The 23,020-nt window shown below is 39.3% G+C and overlaps 1 protein-coding gene across 6 annotated transcripts in view; it reads right to left on the reverse strand.

Annotated features, from left to right (window-relative positions):
• The window catches only part of LOC140257152 (protein bicaudal D homolog 1), a 282,019-nt gene that overhangs the window by 137,567 nt on the left and 121,432 nt on the right, over positions 1-23,020 (reverse strand). For 3 of the 6 annotated variants that reach the window (XM_072346204.1, XM_072346223.1, XM_072346232.1), the window contains exons 6-8: positions 17,037-17,188; positions 10,900-11,217; positions 9,750-9,940 (exon numbers count right to left, since the gene is read on the reverse strand). In XM_072346204.1, the coding sequence (XP_072202305.1) occupies positions 9,750-9,940; positions 10,900-11,217; positions 17,037-17,188 (661 nt within the window). The remainder of the gene's footprint in view (positions 1-9,749; positions 9,941-10,899; positions 11,218-17,036; positions 17,189-23,020) is intronic. The other 3 variants (XM_072346242.1, XM_072346273.1, XM_072346263.1) reach the window with 1 other exon arrangement.

Genomic DNA, 23,020 nt, shown 5'->3' on the forward strand with positions numbered 1-23,020 from the left:
GAGTTCAGCAGGGTGTGAAGTGAGTACAGAGACCTATGGCAATATCAGATAACCACAGCACCTTTTGGAGCTCCAGAGACATGAACTCTATTGCAGGTTAGGCTTGTTCAGGTTTTTAGTTCTTAACGTTTTAGCCATTTGCTAGGAATAGAGATGTGAAGGGCTCAGAGATTTTCTTTCACACATTAGTCAGTGCTGATTTTCACTGGGAATCTAAAACCCAGTCTTAATTGGGCTAATCAGCTCCTGATGTAAGAGCATTAAAATAACAAGCTCGGTGAAGTTACATCTGTTCATACAAGAACTGCATGTGCTGCTATAAATTACCTGCTGAGAGCAAATCTCAGAAAAAAAATATTTTCCTGTGCTTCCCTTTGACTCAGCCACCAAAACAATGCATTTTCCTCATGTCACAATGTGTGCTCTGCCCTCCAGTCTATAAACTGGGTGGCTCTAATCAACACAGTGCTGCTAAATGGGGTTATTAGCATCTGAGATATGGGCTTGCCTTCTGTTGACATCAGCAATGTCCCCGGTGAAAATTCTATGTGCAAGCATTTTTAGTCCCACCTGCTGAAGACCCAATAGAATGCAGTGGAACATTTCAATACGTTTTGATATTCAGTAAATTTGACAGCATTCTATAGGGTTCACTAAGACTAAGAATAGTAAGAACCCTGAGATACATACTGGAGATGCTGGGAATGAATGACTGATATACAACAGTTTTAATTGTGCCTAGCTATCTTTTTAATTGGATATATTATAGCTATGTGCCTAGCTATATTTTTTATTGGAAGGGAAAAAAGAACACCAAACAGATAGAGGCTTTTTTCAGTCTTTTAAAAGACACTTTCCTGAATATCTCATCAATCACTCCAGAATAATTGAAAGCCTTTCTATCTAGCTAAACGTTTTAGAGGATCCATAGCTTTGTGTTACACTATCCAATGTCAACTGACTTTGAGGAATTTGGCAACATGTCTGTGAAGATGTAATTCACAATTTACTTGAAAAGAGAAGCTGTCCCCATCTATACGGTAATTTATTATTTTCTTCTCTGAGATGACAGTTTAATAGAAAAGAATGAATGGTTAACAGGATGAGTCAAAAGTATTGGGCAAAAAAATAAACAAGGAGTCTTCTGGCTGTGCAGAGGCAGAAACATGTCGCCTCCCATCAAAGTCCTATGAAGACAATGAATCAGTCCTCTCTATTCGAAGGCAAGGAACAAGGAGAACCTCCAAACTCAAAAGACAAATGCTAGTTGCCAAGGAGAATGGAGCAGAAGCTAGTAAAACACATGCCCATCTTGCTGATAGAGACTTGTAGAGGTGCTTTCGAACTGCAGTCTGATGAGACATGTCTGTTTATGTCTAGAAGAAAAAAAATAAATCTTCTTTTATATATATATATATATATATATATCTTCATAGTTCATGAAAAAAATCGTTTAAGCTAATATTTGGCTAGTTAGTTTCACTTAATATTCTGCTTTTATAAGAAAACTTTGACCTTCTTCGAGGCCAAGAGGAACTCTCAGTGGTAACAGTTATCAAAAACAGCTGATGAGAGAACAGCTATGGTTCACCTTAGGAAAAAGGCACAAACAATGGTACAGGTCAAAGATCAGAAGAGTCTCTCCCTTCTCCTGCTTTCAGAGCCAGTTTGGGTCTGGAAATAACACAGTCACTTTTTCCCTGTACAAAGTTCCAGCTGGGAAGCCTGTCAGCTGCAAAATGAGTGCAGCTCTGGAAGGAGAGGACCCCAGTAGAGCCACCACATAAAGCTCTGTGCAGAGCTCCAACTCTCCAACTCCATGAGAGCCAGTCCTTTTCTGGCAGCTATAACACTCCACATAAACAACACCAGTGGTCAGTTAGCTCTTAAACAGTTTTCAGTATTCAGATCCCTTGGTTTTTCCCTCAGTTCTATCCTCCCATTAAACTGAAAAGAAGAAGGAAAAGGATAGCTGATGGATAGTTGATTGTAGATAGATTTATCTACGAGGTATAAGTTTTGACTTACTTCACACTGAATAAGACATACTATGAAAATTGCATATTAAGCCTTACAAAGAAATCTGTATCTTAAACTTACTATTCAGAGAAATCAGATGACTTTTGTTAGTTGAAGATGTTTCAACAGCAACAAAAAAAAGAATTCTTCCACAACCTATTTCCTAGTCTTCTCAGTATACAAAGAATAAATGTGAAGAGTTGTGAGCCTGCTGCTGAACTCTCACTTGCACACTGATCTTCATCTCCTCTTACTTCTCTGCTTGTTCACTGTCTTCCAAAGTAGCTCAGGAATGTCCCTGTTTCTACACTCCCAAGCTTCCAACACCTGCTCCTCCTCTTCTCTCCCATCTGCCTTCCAGATTTGGCCAGATAGAATAGTCTAAGAGTAAACATCACAGAAAGCCACCTGCTAACTGCTTCTCAGAAGTAAGACCATATGATTGAGCTTATTGAACTAGCTGGGTATTTAATAGCTATTTTCTTATAACATTTAGAGAAGTGTTATCTAAATGGATAACATGGAGCCCATGGAGCATCATTAACAACTTTGTGCACTAGGTAACAGATTCACACTGACAGACATAGCTTAGTATATCTGTTACTCAGTGGCTTCCTATACTATGTCAGGTGTCTTGGCTATATTCTATTGAACTCTTTCATCTACGTAACAGTAACAAAATACTTTCCCCTTATCTTGTCTTGCATGACTTCGCTTCTACTTTACTTTTAGATCTAAACTATCCCCAGCCTTGAGGGCTGTTTCCCCATCTATTTATGTTCTGCAGTATTGAGATATCAAAGCTATATGCCAGTCCTGCTCTTTGCAGGAGCTCGTATTAAGAATAGTAATAATAATAGAAGACTTCTTCCTAATCGTTAATAAAACCTGTGAGATACATTTATTCTCCAAGTACAAACTAAGAACATTAAAAGATTTCTTCTCAACTCTGTGGGTTTTTTCACACTTTTTATATCATGATGAGTTTATGTCATTTTTCAAATGGTTTCTGCAAGTGCTTTAAATAATTCCTCATTAAATCTGTCAAGAAGCTAAATAATGGGTTAGTAAAACAGCAGGAATGGGAATGGGTAGAAGCTGAAAGAATACATACATTTGGATTCTTTTATACACAGTTCATAAAAAGCACATTTAGAAAGATCTGAGGCATCATGAAATACTTATTCACTATCAGACACACATTTCAGAGATTGCAAAAGAGGGAATAAAAGGTCTTAAAATAAATCATACTTCCGTCTCAATGATTACCCATTTTTTAAGGAAACCTTAAGGTCTGTGATATATTTCAGATGGTCACAAATAAATCTAAAGCAAAAATAGTTGCAGTATTTTACAGGAAATCAAGGGCCCAAGCCAAAACTTGGAGCTAATGGGAATTGCAGCTTAAATAGGCTTTGGAAGAAACAACACAAGGTACAACTATAAGTTTTCACAGGTCTAAAAATGCAGGCAGGAAGATATTTATTATTAAAGATACTCATTTTGATTAAAGAGTTCTGGTGAACTTACTCCATACATCACAACAATCCAAGGAACTGCTCTATCAGAGAGCTAAAATATGAGTGTGTCTAATTTAAACCAATACTCACTTCTGCTTTGCCTATTTTATGAGATGAGAAGCGCAATATTGAATATTCCTGTATATTTGATGGTAAAAATCAGTAAGTCGTGAAACCACATTAAACCTTGTCATAAAAGAAGATAAAGACAGATGATTTTTGTTATCAACATTTTCAAGAAACTTGAGGTGCTATTTTAGCTAATAGATAACATTGGATTCCAAAGCCCAAAATTTTCACAGAAAGCAAGAAATATCTGGTAATACATCTATAATATAGGATGTATCACCTGCATACCCATTATGTTAGAAACAACCAGGAGTCTAATAAAGATTTACTGGAGAACTTCAGCAAATTAAGTTAACATTTAATATTCCAGCTAACAATGAGATCATAACTTGGATAGAGAAGGAAAAATGTCAACAACCTTTTGATGAAAATATGCAACAGGAAGGCATGGGTTTCACTGCAATCTTTCCTTTTCTTTTTTAATTCTTCCCCCCCTCAATCTTTTAACAAACAGATCTGGATCTCTATTAAAAGAGGTTTTATTTTGGATCCACTTTTTTATGTAAAGAAAAATACAAGTAAGAATTCAACGTGACCCATAGAATTGCAGTGAATTCATGACATAGCAGATAAATTATGTTAAAGTAGCTAAATTATACTGATCAGCATGAAATGATTTTGGTCTCATCTGTGATAACTGGAAAGCTAAGTGAAAGAGAGGAAAAGCATAGAGCAAAAAATCCTGTTCACAGTGGCACCAAGAGGTAAAAGTACATTTAGCTAGCTGACTTCTTCATCAGTTACAGCCAACTAATGTCCTTGGCAAGGATACTCTTCTTCAAATTCAAAACGGCCTTCACAAGGACAATGTACCATGCTTGAAATGGTATAAACATGTAATGCTCATTAAGCTTTGTTAAATGAGCATATCAGATGCACAACATGGCCCCAAGAGCAAGAAAATATATACATATATCTGTATATATGCACTAATAAGACTCATTAAACAATGAACACTTATATACACAGATATGTCATATTTACAAAAGTCACAGAAAATAGAACAATGCAGAACAAAAAGTGGAACACAGGTAATAATGACTGAATTATCCTTTCTGTGCAGAGCATCGTGTTCAGCTAAAAACAAACAAACAAGAAAACCCTCTAACTTTTCAAAACACCGTAAGTCACATAAAATCTGCTTTCTATGGAGAGCAAATACATGTTATACCAATATTGCATGAGTCTTGCCATAGCTGCTTGTAACCTGCTTGATTATACAAGCTCAGAGATAACTTGAGTAGAAGTAAATAACTACTCTGAAATCTGTTCACAGGATAACCTGATCAATTATGAAGATCTACAAAGCACGCTCCTAACAAAACTCAGGTCTCATCTGATAGTGTTCCTCAAACAATTTCTTCCGCAATAATTTTTAAATTAAGCCATGCTTTCTTCACTGTTTAGATTTCTAACAGTCCAACTGTTTCAAAAGTGAAAGAAGTGTATTAAAAAAGGCAGAGTTTAGGTAACTGAAGTAGTATTTACAGTAGTGTGGTTCAGAAATCTCCAAGAAGTGCTGTGATCCTGGTATTTAAGTTCAAAAGCAAAGCTAGAACCATTTTTTTTGCAAAATATTTCTAAGCAAGAAAAAAAACAACAGACAGATACAGACCTTGAGCTTAAGCCCTACTCACCACATAATGAAAGAAGACACAAATCGCTATCTAAAACATCTTCTCTTTCCCCCCTGCCTTTCCATTTATGTAAGGTGCATGGGTCCTCTCTGTGAACAGCCTTCTCAGTTAGTTGAGAGTAGCATCAGCCTGAACCACTCCTGATCATTTTCCCAAACACTGCATCCCAAGTGTGAGGGGAAAGGCAGCTTCATCTCCTACCAAGAGTTTCTACACATAATATTCTCACTGAACATATTTTCCATATCTCCCCACTGCTTGAACAATGTGACAAAGCCAAGACAGAAGCCAAGAATTTTGTCCCATATGACAATTTTCACAACGTTACTTTAAGAAATATATGAGAAAGTTATGAGCTTTTGGTTTCAATCTATAGAATATTTCTTAAAAAGCATTTCCTAAACATCACACCTAGAAAAAGCTCAACATATAGTACGAATAAATGAAAATAACAGCAGCGGGTGTTGCCCAGCCATTCTGGCAGAAGAGGTTACACAACACCTTGCATTTCCTACAACTCCCTGTAACGACTACTCTACTCAGAAGACCCTCTGCTCCTCCTATTGTTAAGACTGTACATTCCCAGCTTTCTAACTTATCCTTCTTAGGTGAAACCACTACCTGTAAAAGGGCAGTTAACAATGACAACTCTTAACCTCCATGTTTGGATGACTGAGTTTCTTTCATTATTGTTTTCCTTGTCATTATTGTTTTCTTTATTAGCTTTTAGAAATAATTTCTACTTTCAGATGGTGAGAATTAGTTCTTGGATAATCTATTAGCACTTATTAACATACTGTTCTATGGGAATTTCCTTCAGTCTTACACAAATTTAGCTGAGTTTGATGGTAAGAATGCAAACCATTAAGTAAAAATTAGTTATTTGTATCAAATTGTTAATCATATTCGATTTGAATGTAGCAGAGCTACAGCAGAAAGTAGTCTTGGATGATTTTCTGTTAAGAATAAGAATATATATAAGCATTTATGCAGTATATAGTATATATACTATATTATATACTATACGAGAAGTGGTGAGCTGAGTAATTGAGCAGTTGTGTTTTTATATGGCAATCCTTGAGCTGCCTTTATCTTCCACACCAGTCTCTTCTAAGGAGAAGTAAATACCATTTTGTAAAACAGCCTTGAAAGACACCTGAAAATCAAGCAAACTTTCAGGTTTAATGTGCTTTGTGGAAAGAACAGTTCTCCAAAATTAACTGTTAAAAGCCCTTAAAAGTGGCGCTCATCTTTACAAGCTTTAGAAGCACCACTCTATGAAACGGTCTTGCAAAAATGGAAATAAATAAATAAATAGATGAGTAGATAAATCTAAAACCTACAGAATAAAAACTGGAGTAGATTAGGATAGTTCTGTAGAAACCTGATTGGCTAAACCAGGTTGTGTCAACAAACACAAGAACTCAGATGGGCTACGGATTTGAGAGAAATGTGTCACGTTCTCTTCCTTTCTCTACTTTTATAAAGTAAAACATTTGACTGTATTGGCTCCAGAATTGGAGAATTTTAACTTCAACCTTGAGAATTTCCATCCCAAAGTAATAGAAAAAAAAAGAGTAGTATCAGGGCGCTTATAGTAGTCTTTTCCTGACCCGCTCTTTGCTTGAAGAAGTCAAAAGAATAATATTTCATTTTTCTGAGTGTAAGATAATAGGAAATATCTACTGACTTTGTTTTGAAGCCCTATATATGAAAATTTGGAAGGATTTTGAATGCAACTGCAAGGAAAGGTCGTTTTTAATTCAGTGTTACACAGTGCCAAAACCAGTCTTTGTCTTTATGTCCCGAATTCTTCAGGTAATTATGAAAAAAGCAATGTGCAAAAGTAGGCTGGAATTCTGTTGGACAAATACAGGCTGGATCTGTCTATCAGAACACTAAAGATTATGATGTGTAAAAATACACATTAATAACAGAAGGGAAAAAGAAATGCACAACAAAACTATATTCATATAATTCCCTAGAGCATTACCTAGAGGAAACCAAGTGTGATAGTTTGGAAATAGATGAGTGATATATTTATATATTTTATATTTTTAGCCACTGTAGTTTAGGAGAAATTAATTAAATCAGAAGACCCAGATAAGGTCATACTGCCACAGCTTGATGTCAGATGGACAAACATGCTGATTAAAAGTTGAGGGCAGTCAAGGGGAAATCAAATAAGAAATTATTCTCTTGAAAGGCCCTTAGTTTAGCTTCACTCGTGAGTCTTTGGGGCTTCATGTGTGTCTTCATGCCAGGACCTTCTTCTGAAGAAAGCAGCATTCTGGATATTGGCTTCCACCAAACATATTCCCAGCTACAGCCTCTCATTCCCACAGTACTGGGAGCTAATGAAAGGATAGCAAATCACACATATTGTGTGGCTGAAATCTTCAGAAGGTGGAATTTTTCATGACTTTAGAAAACAAAACTGAAAACCAACACATTTAATTTGCTTGTTTTACTGCATATATCATCTGGAAAAATAAATTCTCTGTTAAAGGCAGGTATTTTACACATTCCCTAAAGACAGCAGAATACTATCTTATACTGTTCCTTACTTTCAGGAAAAAAAGATAACTAGACAGATCACATAAAATCCTACTTAGTGTCTTACTCCTTCGGTCTGTTAATAACCTTCCAGGAACTGGCAAGGCTGATGCTGATCCTCAACCTGATTCTGACACGGACTCTGCTGAGAATGGAATTGGAGTGCTCAAAAAAAAATCACTGGCTTGAACCTGTCAGGCTCACCAGGATACCTGGCTGAGACCAAGCCCATGTGATGGAATAGTTTTGACAAATGCATTCAGAAAGTTGACTGCTTTATGATCATAAGGGAAACTGTGACATAAATCAGTAGCGCTGTCTCAAGACTTTATACTTAAAAAGATGTACTTAAGGTGCCAGATGAGACTCTGAACATACATATTTTCTAGGTAATTCTACTTTTCAAGCTGCTTTATCCCTTGGCCTCTGTTACTACAAGAAGCCAGAGACTCTGCCAGTGTTTCTCAATCTGTGGCCTGTGAATCTGTGATACTCTGTGAGATATTAGATGGTGGTCCACAAAAATGAGGATATAATTTAATACACAAAGATGGTCAGGACCTAGAGTTCCGTATGCAAGGATTGCATATTTTACTATGTAATTTATAACGTATATATTTATTACTAACAATTTTGCAGAACAGCAGATTTGTCTTATCTGTTGAGCAGTCTTCTTTTTAAGTCGTTGCTTCTTCTAACCATCAAAGAGCAGATCCGATACAGAGGTCACATGTCTTTACACAAAGATCATCAAGTCCTTGGGCTATACACCATTTCTTCTTGGCCTGAAGGTCTCTAGTAAACTGTACATTAGAAGTACAAATACAACTAGAAGTCTTGTAAAATATACGGTAGAAGATTGCTATTTGAGGGTCTACTTCCTTCCACTTCCTTACAAAAGCTCTGTACCTTTTATTTTACAAATTTAATTTTCCCCTTTTTTTCCTGCCCACCCTTTCTTCAAAGGAGCCAGCTCTTCACTTTACTTACTGCAACACTCCTTAGCAGAAATACTAACTGCAGTGTTACACTCGTCCTTATGAGTGTTATGAGTGTTACTTGCATGGCACCACTCAAAGGTGGTGTGATACTGATGGCACTGAGAAATAATGTACTCGAGGGGATTGCTCAGCTTTCTGGAGTACATATTTACTTTAGCAGAAAGCACTTCATGGATTTTAGTTTTTACATGATCTACTTCTGCTTTTTGTGTATAAGAAATCTCAAAACTCTACATGAAAAAGGTGTGCATGGTTGCAGGCTAAAAGTTCTCCACAGGCACAGAAGAAAAGTAGTTATTGCTTTGTCAGGAGAAAGATGTTACAACCTTTGAAATGGCATTCAGTTTGGATTTCCTTTTTGTGCATTATTCTAAGCAGATTCCTGTAGTTTGGCAGAAAAGGAAGAGCAAAAGCTTCCTGCAAAGACAACACTTCGCAACTCAGTTTATGTAAAGTACATCATCTGAGTTTGACATTACACCTTAGAAAAACCTAACTGAATATTGCCATGTGAGAAGATGGACAGTGCCAACAACTCCATCATCAGTCCTCATGCCTCTGACTTGGTCCTCCACTGTTTGGTCTGAGCCTCCTTTGACGACTATCACCATAGCCAAGCACCACCTAAGCACAGGGCTGCAGCCTCTGTGGATGCCAGCAGGACTGCACCCATGTACTCCACAGTGGGACTTCCCCCACTGCATTTGGAACCAGTTTGGGCCACACCTGGCAGAATGTCAGCTCCTGCTACAGGTGACACAGGAGAAGACATTTTGCTGTTCAGGTCGCAAGAAGGTACCCAAATTAGATTGCATCTGCAGTGCTGGGAGGGTCCCCTGCTCTGCTAACCACTCAGCACCACATGCACCCAAGGAAAAAATGTTTACCTGGTGTGGCCACGGTTAACCTTTTTTCCTTGCTGAGACGGTGCCCATGGATGAATTCACTCATGGAAGGGGGACCCCTCAGAAGATATGTTTCTGTGGAGGCGGGATGAGGGGGGGCTCTTAATAATTTCTGGAGGTAGGTCCCTGAAGTCCTGGGATGGCTCTGATCACAAAGGGAAGGTGAGAATAGTCTTGCAGGAGATCCAAGAAAAATACATATGGAAACAAAAGAGTTTTACTTTAATTACCTTTCGAAGCCTCACGAATGACAATATTGTGTTCATTTGCTTAATAGGTAAAAAAACCAACTACTGTTGCCACCCCGTGTCATTTCCATGGCAGAGCACCTTGTCTGCACTGGAAATCTTATTAGGGGAGGAGGAGATGAGGTTGATTTGTATCTCAGCATCCCAGAGTTGATACGTACAAGGCTCCCAGAACGTTCTCTTATTTTTGCATTGTGACTAGAACATATAAGAAAAAGGAACGATTATCTAGGACTTCTCCAGCAGAGTCCTTTTTTGTCTTCAGAACCATGGAGATCCCCACAGCTGTAGAGCTTTGGCAGGACAGTCACAAGACAAGATGAGAACTCACTGATTAAACAGCAAAATATCTGCATCAGGCTACGAACGGCAGCCACCCCCCTTCAAAAGGTTGCTTGCTCCTATGCAGAAAAATTGATCAGAGTGAACACATCCATATTTTTTTGCACTGATGAAGAGCAAGTGAGCATCAGAGCTTAACAAAGAGATGCAACTTCTTTTGTGTTAAGCACTGAAATGCTCAGACAGAACAATTGTTTTAGATTTCAGATGCTCATTATGGAAAATCTTAAGGGAAACTTAAGGAAGAGTTGTTAAAAAAAATACATTTACACTAATATTAAAGACACACAAGATGCACTGAGACACCAACAGAATATAATGCAAAACACTGCATTAAGGAGGAAATAACACTGTGAGTAGGTGGACCAGAACCACATGTTGCCAGGCTTTGAATTCCGTATTCATATGTTCCCCACCTCCTTCTCCCCACTCAAAGTATAAAAAAGAAAAGAAAAGCAAAAATATAATGTTTACAATTCAGTGAACGACTTCAATGAAAGTCTGGACACTGCACTGTACTATAAAGATCGCTGCATGCATACCTTTTCCTCTGAGTGCCACTGCTGACCAGTAAGTTTGGTTGCTGTGGGCCCTGACTATGCAGGAGGAAAGTGTCTATGGTTGGCACGGTGGCTGATGCCTCCTCACTTACTTTAGGGCTGCCGATCTTGCTCTTTCCAAGCTTGCCTTTGCTGCGTCGGGACTGCTCATGGTCGAACTCTAAATCCTCCAGTCGTTGGGTAAGGGCAAGTTTTTGCTGGATAGCCATGCGTAACAGAGAGTTTAAGGTCTTCTTCTCATCCTCTGCAGCTGCCAGCTGCCTTTGCATCTCATCCAGCTGCGTGACATACTCATCACACCTGGGAAAACAAACAAGGCAGAAATCTGGGGAACTGATCCAAGAACCAGCCCTACAAGTGATCGTAATTCCAGACCTCAGTTACAGGGACAAATTCAGATCCAAGCTTTTGCTGAACCAAATTCTGGAAGCAGAGAGCCTGAATTCTTGTCCTGCTGAACAAATTTGGACTTGGATCTGAATGCCAATACTTCTGACTCAGAAGTAAAACCTGTGTCTATAATCATAATAATGACAATATGTTTCTAATCAGTTAACTAAACATTGGCTCTCTAAGACAGATTTTGAAGCTAAACCACCTTCCTTATAATTTTGTTAGCACTTAGGATCAAATCCAGTTTGGGCCTCCTTTAAACACTGATTACTGAATAGGAAGAGCAAGGCATTTTCAAATGGTCTTAGTGACTTTCTGAAGTGAAAGTTACAGTTCATTAAAATTAGAAACATCTAATCAGCAACAATGGTAGATGTATGCCAGCAGTGAAATGATTCACAGCTAACAACTCTGCCTGATCATCAGACATTTGTGGCAATATCTAAGGACTTTTCATATGAAATAACGCAGCTTTCATCAAATCTTCTTCCCACGTTACCTGTGTAAATCTAAACAGCTTCGCTGTGTAATTACCACAACATACTGAATGAGGATTTGACTTTTGTAATTTTAAACTTCTTCTTGGGAAACAGAGTTAAAGCATAAGCAAACTTCACACTTCTCCTTCTCAAATGCACACACGACTGGCACTCTCCTTTTGAATAACTTAGGCACTTTAAATGGAAGAATAATTGCCATGCCAGCCACAGCTTCAACTCTAGTTTCAGTATTACCTTCCTCCTACAGGACATTAACAAGCATGACTGTCTGTAATTAAGCCCTGAGGAAGAGAGATATTTCTAAAACACTGGTTGACTTCAAGCGCACTTGCACATTCACTCTGTTGCAGGCTATGAGATATTTATAGATGTCATGGCCAATGCTGTTGACAGAAACACTAGGATGAAACAAGCATTCCGGAAATTAAATTCATTTGAAATAGGAATTACTATAGTGTCTGAGCTATCAGAGTTTTAAAGATTCATTCCTGTAACCAGATGGATTCTGTGTCAATCTTTCATTCTTTCCTGCTTTCCTCTATTTCAAGGGGACGCTTCCTTTCAAATATGTTTTCTGTTGAGAAATAAAATAAAGAAGTGACATCTGCAGCAACACCCGTAGCACTGTGCCACTAGAGGAACAAACTGCCTTGCTTTTGGATGCCCGGAAGCCTATTTTCTTTTTGGAAGAGGACTGTTCTTTTCTCATGCCTCAGGATGTTCCTGTATCTAGAAATCTGCTTTGTAAAACAGCATAGCTGAACAATTAATACAACCTCCATTAATATGGATGAAACTGAAGCAGACTTAGACAAACCTGATACAAACTCTTAACAAGGATGTCCCTAGAAACCTGGATGAGTTAAATGCTGTTAGCTGGCCTCACATTCAAGATAAAAACAATTCCGTAAATACGTTTTCTAATTGTTCTCATTAAGTGTATGCCCTTTCTAGAAGTCTCCCCATAATAGCAATCCAGCATTCTTGGCAGTTCACTGCATTGTCTGGGTGGTTCCAGTCATCTGACCTCCACGACTCGAAGTTTCCTATTATTTTGCCCAAACATGTGGGCCATTGTCTCTGTGTCGGTTGCTCAAGAATACATATTTTTTTGAGAAACAACATTCAGAAAGGGTAAAACCTAAATCGAACAAGTAAAGGCCATAATTAACTTTAGAAACCACTGAATTAACAGCCTGAGATCTCCTTGAAGTCTGCAGCAACGAAGGTTATTCCATGTAGTGGGAGGTAGCTACTGCCTGCAGCTATGGCATTTCCCTGCAACAAAATAAGCCCTGCTTTGTACAAGTAAGGGATAAAAATAGAAGTGCTGCCAATTTAAAAAGAAAAAAACTTTACATGTCCATACTGCCTTTTGCCCACATATTTTATAAACATTAGTGAAGTCTCACAGCATACAGAGGAAGAAAAAGTTAAGAGCTATTAAGAGAAATAACTTCTGACACGTTGCAGAGCTCTGTGGAGCAGGCAGGGCTCCAGGGCTCTGAATGAGTCTTTTAAAAGAGCCTCAAGAAATAGTGAATGACAGAAATTACATTACATCTTCCTGCACAGAAACAGAGAACAGTCTGGATTAGAACAGATTTTAGAGATCATCTCGTTACAACCCCTCTGCCATGGGCAAAGGACACCTCCCACTAGACCAGGGTGCTCAAAGCCCCATCCAGCCTGGCCTTGAACACCTCCAGAGAGGGGTCACCCACATCAGAGCTCTTTCCCAGTTTGTCTCTTGTCCTGTGATGGGTGTAAAATGCAAGTGACTAGTAAATAACATTGTTGTCTTGTTGTATGCTGGTCTACTGATCATGGGCACAAAAGCCAAGATTTCACCTATTTCTCACTTCTTTTGTCTCAGAAAGGAAGCAGACAAATCCATAAACCTGCTTATTTTGTATAAACTAACACATAAGGAATGCAAACCAAATATTGATTTGGGCCTAGGCATAATTTAGGTCACATAAATCTTAGCGGAGCTTGAACTAAACCCACAGACAGCGTCAATGGCATATCTCTGCTCTACCAACCTAAATATAATTCTCTTTAGCTCATAAATGCTTTCTCCTCCAGGATAGCTGTAGGATCTCTCCATACTTCCTAGTCCACCTCCTTTAAGCACATGTTTTCTCTAATTGTAAATCATAAGAAAACATCTTGATGGACAAAGAATAAAATCAGTGCATGCAGCATCCAGAGCGTGACAATATCAAGAACACTATTTCTTGCACTTTCCTTAAGATAATCTCTATTTAAGATGGGAAAACAAATTTATGTAGGGACTTGGTAAAATTAGCTTCCTGACTCCCTCCCGACAGGAGGGGCAGGAAAGACTCATGTGATTTTTCTGTTCTGGGAGTATCAGAAACAGCACAGGACATAAGCAGACAGAAGCTGGGAGTCTGATGGGCAGCACAATGCCCACACACCAAGTGAGAATTTAAACTCTGCACTGCCAACCCCATGCAACCCACCCGCACGCAGCTACAGCAGATGACTTTTCCAGCAGAATTCACAGTAACAGTGTTAATGCACAATTAAAATGCACCAACAGAAGTGCTGCTATGGAAGAGACCCCATCAGTGGACTCCACTGCACGCCCCAAAAACTGCATCACAGGTAAAAAGACATTGACTTTAAAAACCACACTATTTATGATGCCTGAAAGTGAACTGTTATGGTGTAACATTAGATGTTCTTCTCAGCTTAGATAAATTGTATTTCTCCAGTTAATTTCACCATCTCAACTTTCTCCATCATTCCAAGCTTTCCAAATAGATTACAAGAAGGGCTTAAAAAACTGACCCTCCTTCACCTGTAAGTCTGTTGAATTTTTGTGGTTTCAAGATCCAAGAGAAGTGTATGAGGAAAAGGGAGCTTGAACTGCAGAGAGGACATATCCTTGGCAGCTCTGAAGTAAATTTGAAAAGGGATGAAGGCTAATGAAGATAGAAAGAAGAAGCTGTAGGGACCAGGACCACAGAGACTTTGGATTAGGAAACAAACAGTCCAGGCAAATAAAAAGACCAAAAGTAGAGGTACAAGCTGGACAGAAGGACTTTAGAGTTGAGGAAGAGCAGAAATGAAGAAAGTACTTAAGGAGTGGACAAGTATCAGGGAAAATCACAGAAAAAAGTACAGTCATATTCCCCATCTATAGTATATCATGGCTTTCCAAAACTGGAAATGGATGCTATTCCAAATGAAGCATTCAGAACGAGCCGATGATGTGAACAGTTAGATAAATTGATTTTGTTACGAGGGTGAAAATACTGCAGGGTAAGGAAGGTAAAGTAATATTTTATAATATTTTATAGAAAAATCTATAGGATCCCACTGAGGTGCAATATTTTTCAGTGAGTGAGTAACTTTTCATCACTGCCCCTAGAAAACACTGTGCAAAAGTTATGATCTCAAGGGCAGAGATAAATTCCATAGGCTATTCCATATGCAGTGCGTTTTCGATCACAACTGCATGGAGATTACAAACAGCGGTAGATAATTTGTGTGAGTTTTTTCTCTACTAATATTAGAAACTATAAAGGGGAAATCGGTAACTCAGTAAGTCGCTCAGATTCCCTTTATAGTTTGTAGAAGAGGAACAGAAGTTTCATTGCAGTCTACATATGACATTTAGAATAGACTGCTAGATGGATGGCACCATTTGAGCTTAATTCTCATGGAAAATAAGACACTGTCTCCTGCCAGCTTTAGGATAGGAGAGTTCTGTCCAGCAAAAGTGTTCAGTCAGGATGCCCAATTTGGGTCAAAAGCATTCAGCACACCAACAGCCTAATATCCCCTTTAAGTAACAACTTTTAAATCTTTCCTAACTCGTTTTATCTTGCAGGTTAATGACTTAGGCTCCACATAAGTCCCTTGTTTGCTTTACACCCAAGACGCCATCTCTCTCTTTAGGGCTTAGCAACCCTCCAGGCAGTCTTACAGAGTTGGTACATTTGTATAACTCCTAGAATAATGAGTTTGCAAATACAGATCAACAAACGTATTTTTAAAACACACACAGAAGTTTGCTTTCCTGAAGGCAATCTCTAGATGTCAATGAAATGAACAGAGCTACCTTGGTTCACTTCACCTGGTGAGTTGGTTCTTCATTTCCATTATGGCACTACACGTACTGTTCCAACGATGAACCTATGATGAATTTGTACACAGCACCAAAGTCAAGGCATGCAAATGGCCCCTCCTCCATTTTTCCATCTTTCCTAGATGCTGCTGCTACTGTCACTAAGCAACAAAGGACCAAAAAAGGCTGGAAGAGGTGAGATGGCACCTACATACTACAAGAGAGCACTGGGGACATACTGGCATGAGGCACGAAGTCTTACTGCTTACAGACTAAAAGTTCAAGCAAGAATCTGCATTGCATTTAATCATTATTGGGAAAAAAATCATGACACAAACAGAAACAAATCGTGAGGTTACTACTGAGGTTACTATTTGTGTGTTAAGAGTTTTTTGATGGAATCACTGATTCTTCAAAAACAAATTATTTGTAGGTGATTTTTACAAAGCAGCTAAAACCAGAAGCTCTTCTGAATGTGGTAGAATGAAAGAAGAGAGATGATTAATTACTGCCCTGTTGGGAGGAACTACGCTACAGAAGATAAGTGAAACTTTGATCCTGTGAAGAAGAAGTTAATAAATTGAATACTACAGCTGGAGAAAATAAGAATTCATGCTGGAATGTGAAACTGCAATGGCCTTACAATTATTAGTGCTCGATTACAGCACGGGCTGGTTGATGAAATAGATTTTTCCGGTGGTAAGTAATAAATCTCATGATAATGAAAACACAGGATTCTGAAGATCATCATTATCCGTACGACAGCTTTACACGACCGAATCATGGCATACTTCTGAATATGAGTATCAGCCATATAAATCTACTGTTTGATTTCCACTTAAAAAAGCCCTATAAATGCAAATAGACTGGAGATTGATATTGGCATTTTTAACACTTTACTCAAGGTTACATTGACATTGCTATTCTCCAGTACCACTTGATAGCTTGCAAGTTTTTCACAGTGTGCACTGTAAGACTCATTCACCTTCACCCAGCAAATCCCTGACCTAGCAGAAAATAATTTGTTTCTCCTCTTAAGCACCAACATACACAGCTAAGCCTGCTCCCACTTAGCACACTTACTTTTACAGTGTCGAGGCAGATGGTGAAATCACTTCCCTTACCTGGTTGCAAACATTGCTCTCAGGGATGAGAAGGTTGCCGCATCCTCCTTCAAAGCCTTCAGTTCGTTTCGTAGTTTGGTCATGGTTTCAGTCACCATAGCTTTTTCATTTTCATATTTATTCTTCAGATTGGCTAATGCCACTTCAGCTGTCTGAAAACATAGACAAGGACACTTGCTTATCACACAGTCATCTGATAACAACTAAGACAGTGCCCTTTAATGCTGCCTTTAAGCTGTACTCCAGGTGTGTCCAATCCACAGCCAGTAGCCTGCACATACCCTGGCCTAGTTCATCCTGCGCCCCCCCCCTCATCCCACACCATCATGGCAGTGGCTCTTCCCCACCAAGTGGCCCAGCCCAGCCCCAGGCACGTACCCACTGCTCAGCAACAACCAAATACTAGTGTGTGATTGGCACCGTCTGGTGGAAGGCACAGTACAGCACTAACTCAAGTTATGGCAAATAATTTTATGCATTTTGATACATTGGCTAAACACAGTCCTGTGAGCAGCAAGCAAAATGTAGCCACGCTTTCCATTTTGATAGAAGAATTTGTGAACAGGTTTCAAGAATGCTGAAAAAAATATCACATTTTTGGTATATTTGTGACTCTGTTTTCAGGTGACATAAATACATTACCTGTGAATTCTCAAATGGAACATACTGAGTTGCAATCAGATGTTCATCTTGAAGAAAAATCTGATCATGTCTCTCTACTCAACTTTTATAAGCCCTCTCCCACCAGAGAAAGATATCCCTCACTTCACAGTCACACCTTGTTCATGTCATCGCCTCTTGCCATTGTGTACATCTGTGAACAACTATTTTTCAGGAAGAGTAAAATTTCATCAAAATTCTTTTTTTTTTTTTCCATTTCCTCCAATAATTTATTTTACTGCCCTACTGCTTGTACCAGTTATATCTGTTTTATTTTTGTGAGAGTTGAACCTTTTGTCAAACTGATGAAGTTCTGTATCATTTTGAAGTTATTCAAAATACATGCTTGTATTCAGACTTTATACCTACTGCTGCTGTGAGACAGTTTAAATGAATACTGCTGAATGACATGAATTAAAAACGTTTCCATCGCCTTTAGCAGGGGCGGGGGAGTTATTGTTATTTTTTCACTTCATTTAGTGCAGAATAAATTGCACTGCTGAAATTGCATTTCAGCAATTACTTTCCCCTGTTGATCTCACGAGTACTTCAGCCATCAGAAGGGGAGAGGATTGTAGAACAGCATTATTTTAAAGCAGCAAGCAAGGGAATATGAAAATAGATGCTAATGATCAAACAGTTGGAAACCTATTTTAAAGTCAGTTTTCTGGAACTTGCTGGATTTGTCGCTAACAACGTCTCTTAACCAAATATTAACGTCTGTGAAAACACAGTAATTCACGCTTGGGGAAATGGCAAAGTTTCAGATGGCAGCACTAAAATTTTACTTCTTTTTCACAACTGTGTACTCAACAATAAAGTTATTTCCACTTTCACACTACTTTACATGGAGAGATCCTTAAAAATCCCCAGCATCTACCTGTAATTGTACAGGTATTTGCTGAAAGTCTTCCCATGTCTAAGTTGAAATCCTCAACAACTGATTAAAAAGATAACAAGCAAACAAACAAAAATCCCGATAACAACAACAAAACACTCAGGGATATATTCAAATAAATGTGGCTTTATCACCACTGGTGACATATGCTGTGGTATAATGCATGATGCTCGACACCACCCTGTGCATTGCCAGGACAAAGCAGAAATCATCAGCTTTCGGCATTTTCAGGCATGAGTAAAAACGTACATGTAAATTAACAGGGAGAAGAAAGATTAATAATGTTTAAAAAAGCTTCTTTTTTGAAGGGAAATCCAGACACAGTGAGTCGAGGGACAAATTCCTACTTAACAAGCATGATTAAATCAGATTTACTCACAAATCTTCAGGTCTCTAATGAGGCAGAAGTGATTCATGAGAGCACAGCTAGGATTTATAGGTCAAACTGAGTTTGGCCCCAAAGCTGCAATTCAGAGGTCTTTGTTCTGCAAGAGAAATCCAACATACTGTCCTTTATATACGACAGTTCAAATACAGAATTAATGTAAAGATTTTTTCCTTTCCTTAGGAATGAAAATGAGTAAAAGATATGTGTTGTTCCACCTAATGTGAGACTTCTCAAAAAATAAGATTTGTTTAACTGTTTCAGCTTTGGGAACACATATTCCCTGTAAACCCAGTATTTCCACATATCATGGAAACCGTGTGCAAGTACTAGCCCGAAACAGTTAAAGGCAATCAGTCCCTCTCCATCTTGATCTTCCAGTTACTCTTCACAAGCAAAATTCTCTCCCTGCCCCAGTAGAGACTGAAGGGGAAAATATCCTGTACCAGAGAATCTCATGAAGAGCATCACCTTTGTGATTTCTGTCTGGGTAGGCTGATTGAGCAAAACAAAGTTTCAGTGACCACAATCCAAATGACCTGTTTGCTCTGGCTATTTTGCACTTCTAGAGAAGTGAGCTGGGATGCACAAGCACTGCAGTTCCAAACTTGGCAATGTTTTATCATTGCCTTTGTTCTGAAACTTTTAGTAAAACATGAGTAGAACATGAAAGCATGCAGAATATGACAAAATACACAATTCATCATAAAACAACAAAGACTTTAACAGTTCTTTCTCTTTGTTAACTCTTTTAAAAGGCTCCTTATACACTCCATATACCAGACAAGCTCTCAACATTCTCCTTTGCAGGCTGCCAAGGGTCTCCCTTCTGCAAGTTTCCTAAGTGAAGAATGGATGGCACAAGTTCAGTATCAACAAAGTAAACAAAACTAAGAAAAATCTGTTTTTAACAGGCAAGATAAAGGAGAAAAAAGCAGGGAGGGATTCTGCTAGAAACCTGAAGCCAGGCAGCCAGGGACAACAGAGCAGAAGGGCATTGCTTTCAAGCAACGCTCATCTCTCTCCATCAGTCCTTGCAAGAGCTGGTGGGCTTCAGAATGTGCACATCTCATGTTACCCAGAGCTCATCAGTTTGGGACCTGGATGCTGACCAAAGCTGACTGCTATCAGACTCCTCGGCTCTAAGGATGTGAGGTAGCTAAGTCAATCTATATTGGCTAGCTGCCACTGAAAGAATAATTACCCAGCTTTTCCCCAACCATACCTTCTGCACACTGGATGGTTTTCTTCTCTGCTCACAGTAAGTTGGTCTGGGGAGTCAAGCAGGCAGAAAATGAGCCTGAGGTACCTCAGAGTCAGGATGTGCAACAAGGAGCATGGATGAGGAGAAAAAAGGCAGTTGGATCCCCTCTTTCAGAGGTACCCAAGTAACTGGTCCCCTTCTCCACTGCACTGCTAGGTATGCCCAGGAACATGGCCAACTGAAGCCACAGCTTCATGCTGTGCTTCCTCCAGCAGCAACCGTAGCAAAAAATTGTTTGCTCTTCCTCACTGCCAATCTCCAAGATTACCTCTGATGAATCATGTTGGTGTGCCAAGAACTAGTTCTGGGGAATAATCCAGGCTCTCAAAAACCTGGGGAGAGTACTCTGAAAGTGAGGAGGGGGCAAACAAATGTATGTGTGTACAAGCAAGGGGTGCCAGAAGGAAGCAGGATCCCAGGGCCTGACTTTCCTTTTTGCTGCTTTTTCTGAAAAGTTAGAAGTAAGCAGTTACAAGCAAGATGAGAATCCCACAGCAATGGGACCAAAGCTAGATGATCTTCAAGGACCCTTAAAAGCTATTCTATGATTCTACGATTCTGAAGCATTTGGCTTTAAGTGGTTGGTAACCATGAAGAAATTAGAGAAATTTGTTCCACACCAAAATGCAATGTCTGAGCAGCACACAGAGAAATAAAGAGTACAAGTAAAAGATGAAGGCAAAAATATGTTAGAACTCTTTGGTGAAGTATGTAAAGCAGCAGGAGAGGGGCTAACAACAGTGCTGTCAGGAGACCAACCAGTACCAAGGAGAGGGACAACTGAATTTGGTTGCTCAGCCTGTGCCTGTAGTCCCACTGCTAGCTGCTGGCAGAGAGCTTTGATACTGCTGCCCGAAGAATGGTGCCTGAGAAGAAGGCAAGGAAGGCACAGAGAGCTCCAACACCTGGTCTCCTGCCAGTTTGAAATGCCAGCAACAGGGAGAAATGTGGCACACCATGCTCTGTCTGCCAGAATCCTGCCATGGAGGTTGAGTTCCAGGGAGTGTTGAGGTGAACACATGCCCAAAGTGCTGCCAGAAGTGGTTATGTTGTTTCTATGCCCTTCCTTATCCTGACAGAAGAGAAGCATGCCCAAATTCAGCTTCCTAAAAGTTGCCTTCAAGAAAACTGTGAACAAACCTCATTTTGTCTATATTCCATACCTTAGGAAGACTCGATCTCATTTACTTTATATATAAAGAGTAGAAGAAGCAAAAGAAGAGAAAAAAAAAAAATAGCTGCAGTAAGAATATTAACTGTATATATATATAGTTTATATAGTATATAAACTATACAGTGGTAGGTACAAGAAGGGAGAACAGCCACCCGCCATTTTAGCGCATAAATCATATGTGGTACTCAATCTTTCCACCAGCCTCACTAGACAAAATCCACTGCACACTGTCTATATGACATCTGAGCTTTTGTTTATGGATCAGATGTTGCATATCCGGGGTAATTCAATTATGTCTTCTGAACTTTACAGGTATCTCAGTTATGGAAGCTGCAAGCATCACAGTTTCTGCCAGTACAGACGTGAAGGTCTTGCTGACTCAGTTCCTTCCTATGCAACTATTTACCTGCAAAAACAACCAATCATTTTTCAATTGGAATTTAAATTAAATTTCTCCCATAGGCAGCTCTTCTTTCTGTATGTTGTTAGAGACCAAAATCAAAACCACGACTGAACTAGTCCCAAAAGGTATTATATAAATAATTTCATATTACTTTACAATTTATTCTCCTTGTTAATGCTAAAGCTACTTGGGTTTGCTCCATGAAACTGGTGCTGACATAGCAGTTATGGCTACAAATAGACACATACATCATGATGAAATAAAGCAAGCAAGCCAACAAGATGTTGCGACTTTCTAACTCAAACTGTTGATTTGTTTAATGATCAATTTCCTAGGCCTTAAGTCTGCAGATTCTTACAGCAAATCTCAGCTTCTTCTCTGGGTGACAGTGTTTGCTGTCTTCTACTTCTGGCTCAGCCTAACGCTAAAATGTTGATTTGAAAATATTTTGAAAGAAAGCATAGCTAGAACAAAAAGACTTTAGAATTAGATATTGCCAAATGCATTGAGCTAGGCAATGGGTTGTCAGGTTCAAAGAGAAATTTACTGCATGCTGTTAAGGATTTAAAAGCTCTAACTGCACTGCCACTCTGCCAGGCCCACTGAAACAGAAGGAGAAACAGAGAGCCCTTCAGTGCTTTCCTGCAACTGGGTAACTTACTGTGAAGAGAAGAGAACACAGTTCAGGTTCGTTGCTTTTTTCTTCTGCTGAAGCATGTGCCCCCGTACCTAGATAACACAGGATGGCAGCACGCAGCAACATAGCATATGGCTGGGAAAGCTCTTCATTTAGGTGATGCTGCAATACTTGAGGTGGTCACTAGATGGCATCAATGCTTCCCTGATTAAGGGTGTGCCTTCATTATCGAAAAACAACTCTGAATTCAAGCTCCAGGGCTCTGCTGCTGGTCTCCACATCCAGATCTGAACGGTGGGAAGCTCTATGAAGACACTGGCATTTTTCAATGTATTTGATTGTGCTCATTTTGCTTTCTGGCGTTATTCAAACCAGAAAATCACCTCAGTATCCTTGCTGGTTGCACTACCAGCACAATCACAGCTCTTTGTGGCAGCATTTCCACAAAGCAGGCCAGGAGCTGAGCTGGCACCTGTGGCAGCTGGGATGAGAGGGGACATGTCCAGCTGCTCTGCTCGCTGCCCCCACCAGAGCCCCCAGTGCTCCCCTGAGCACCTGCAGTG

Source organism: Excalfactoria chinensis, chromosome 1 (genome assembly GCF_039878825.1).
Source record: "Excalfactoria chinensis isolate bCotChi1 chromosome 1, bCotChi1.hap2, whole genome shotgun sequence".
Classification (NCBI taxonomy): domain Eukaryota; kingdom Metazoa; phylum Chordata; class Aves; order Galliformes; family Phasianidae; genus Excalfactoria; species Excalfactoria chinensis.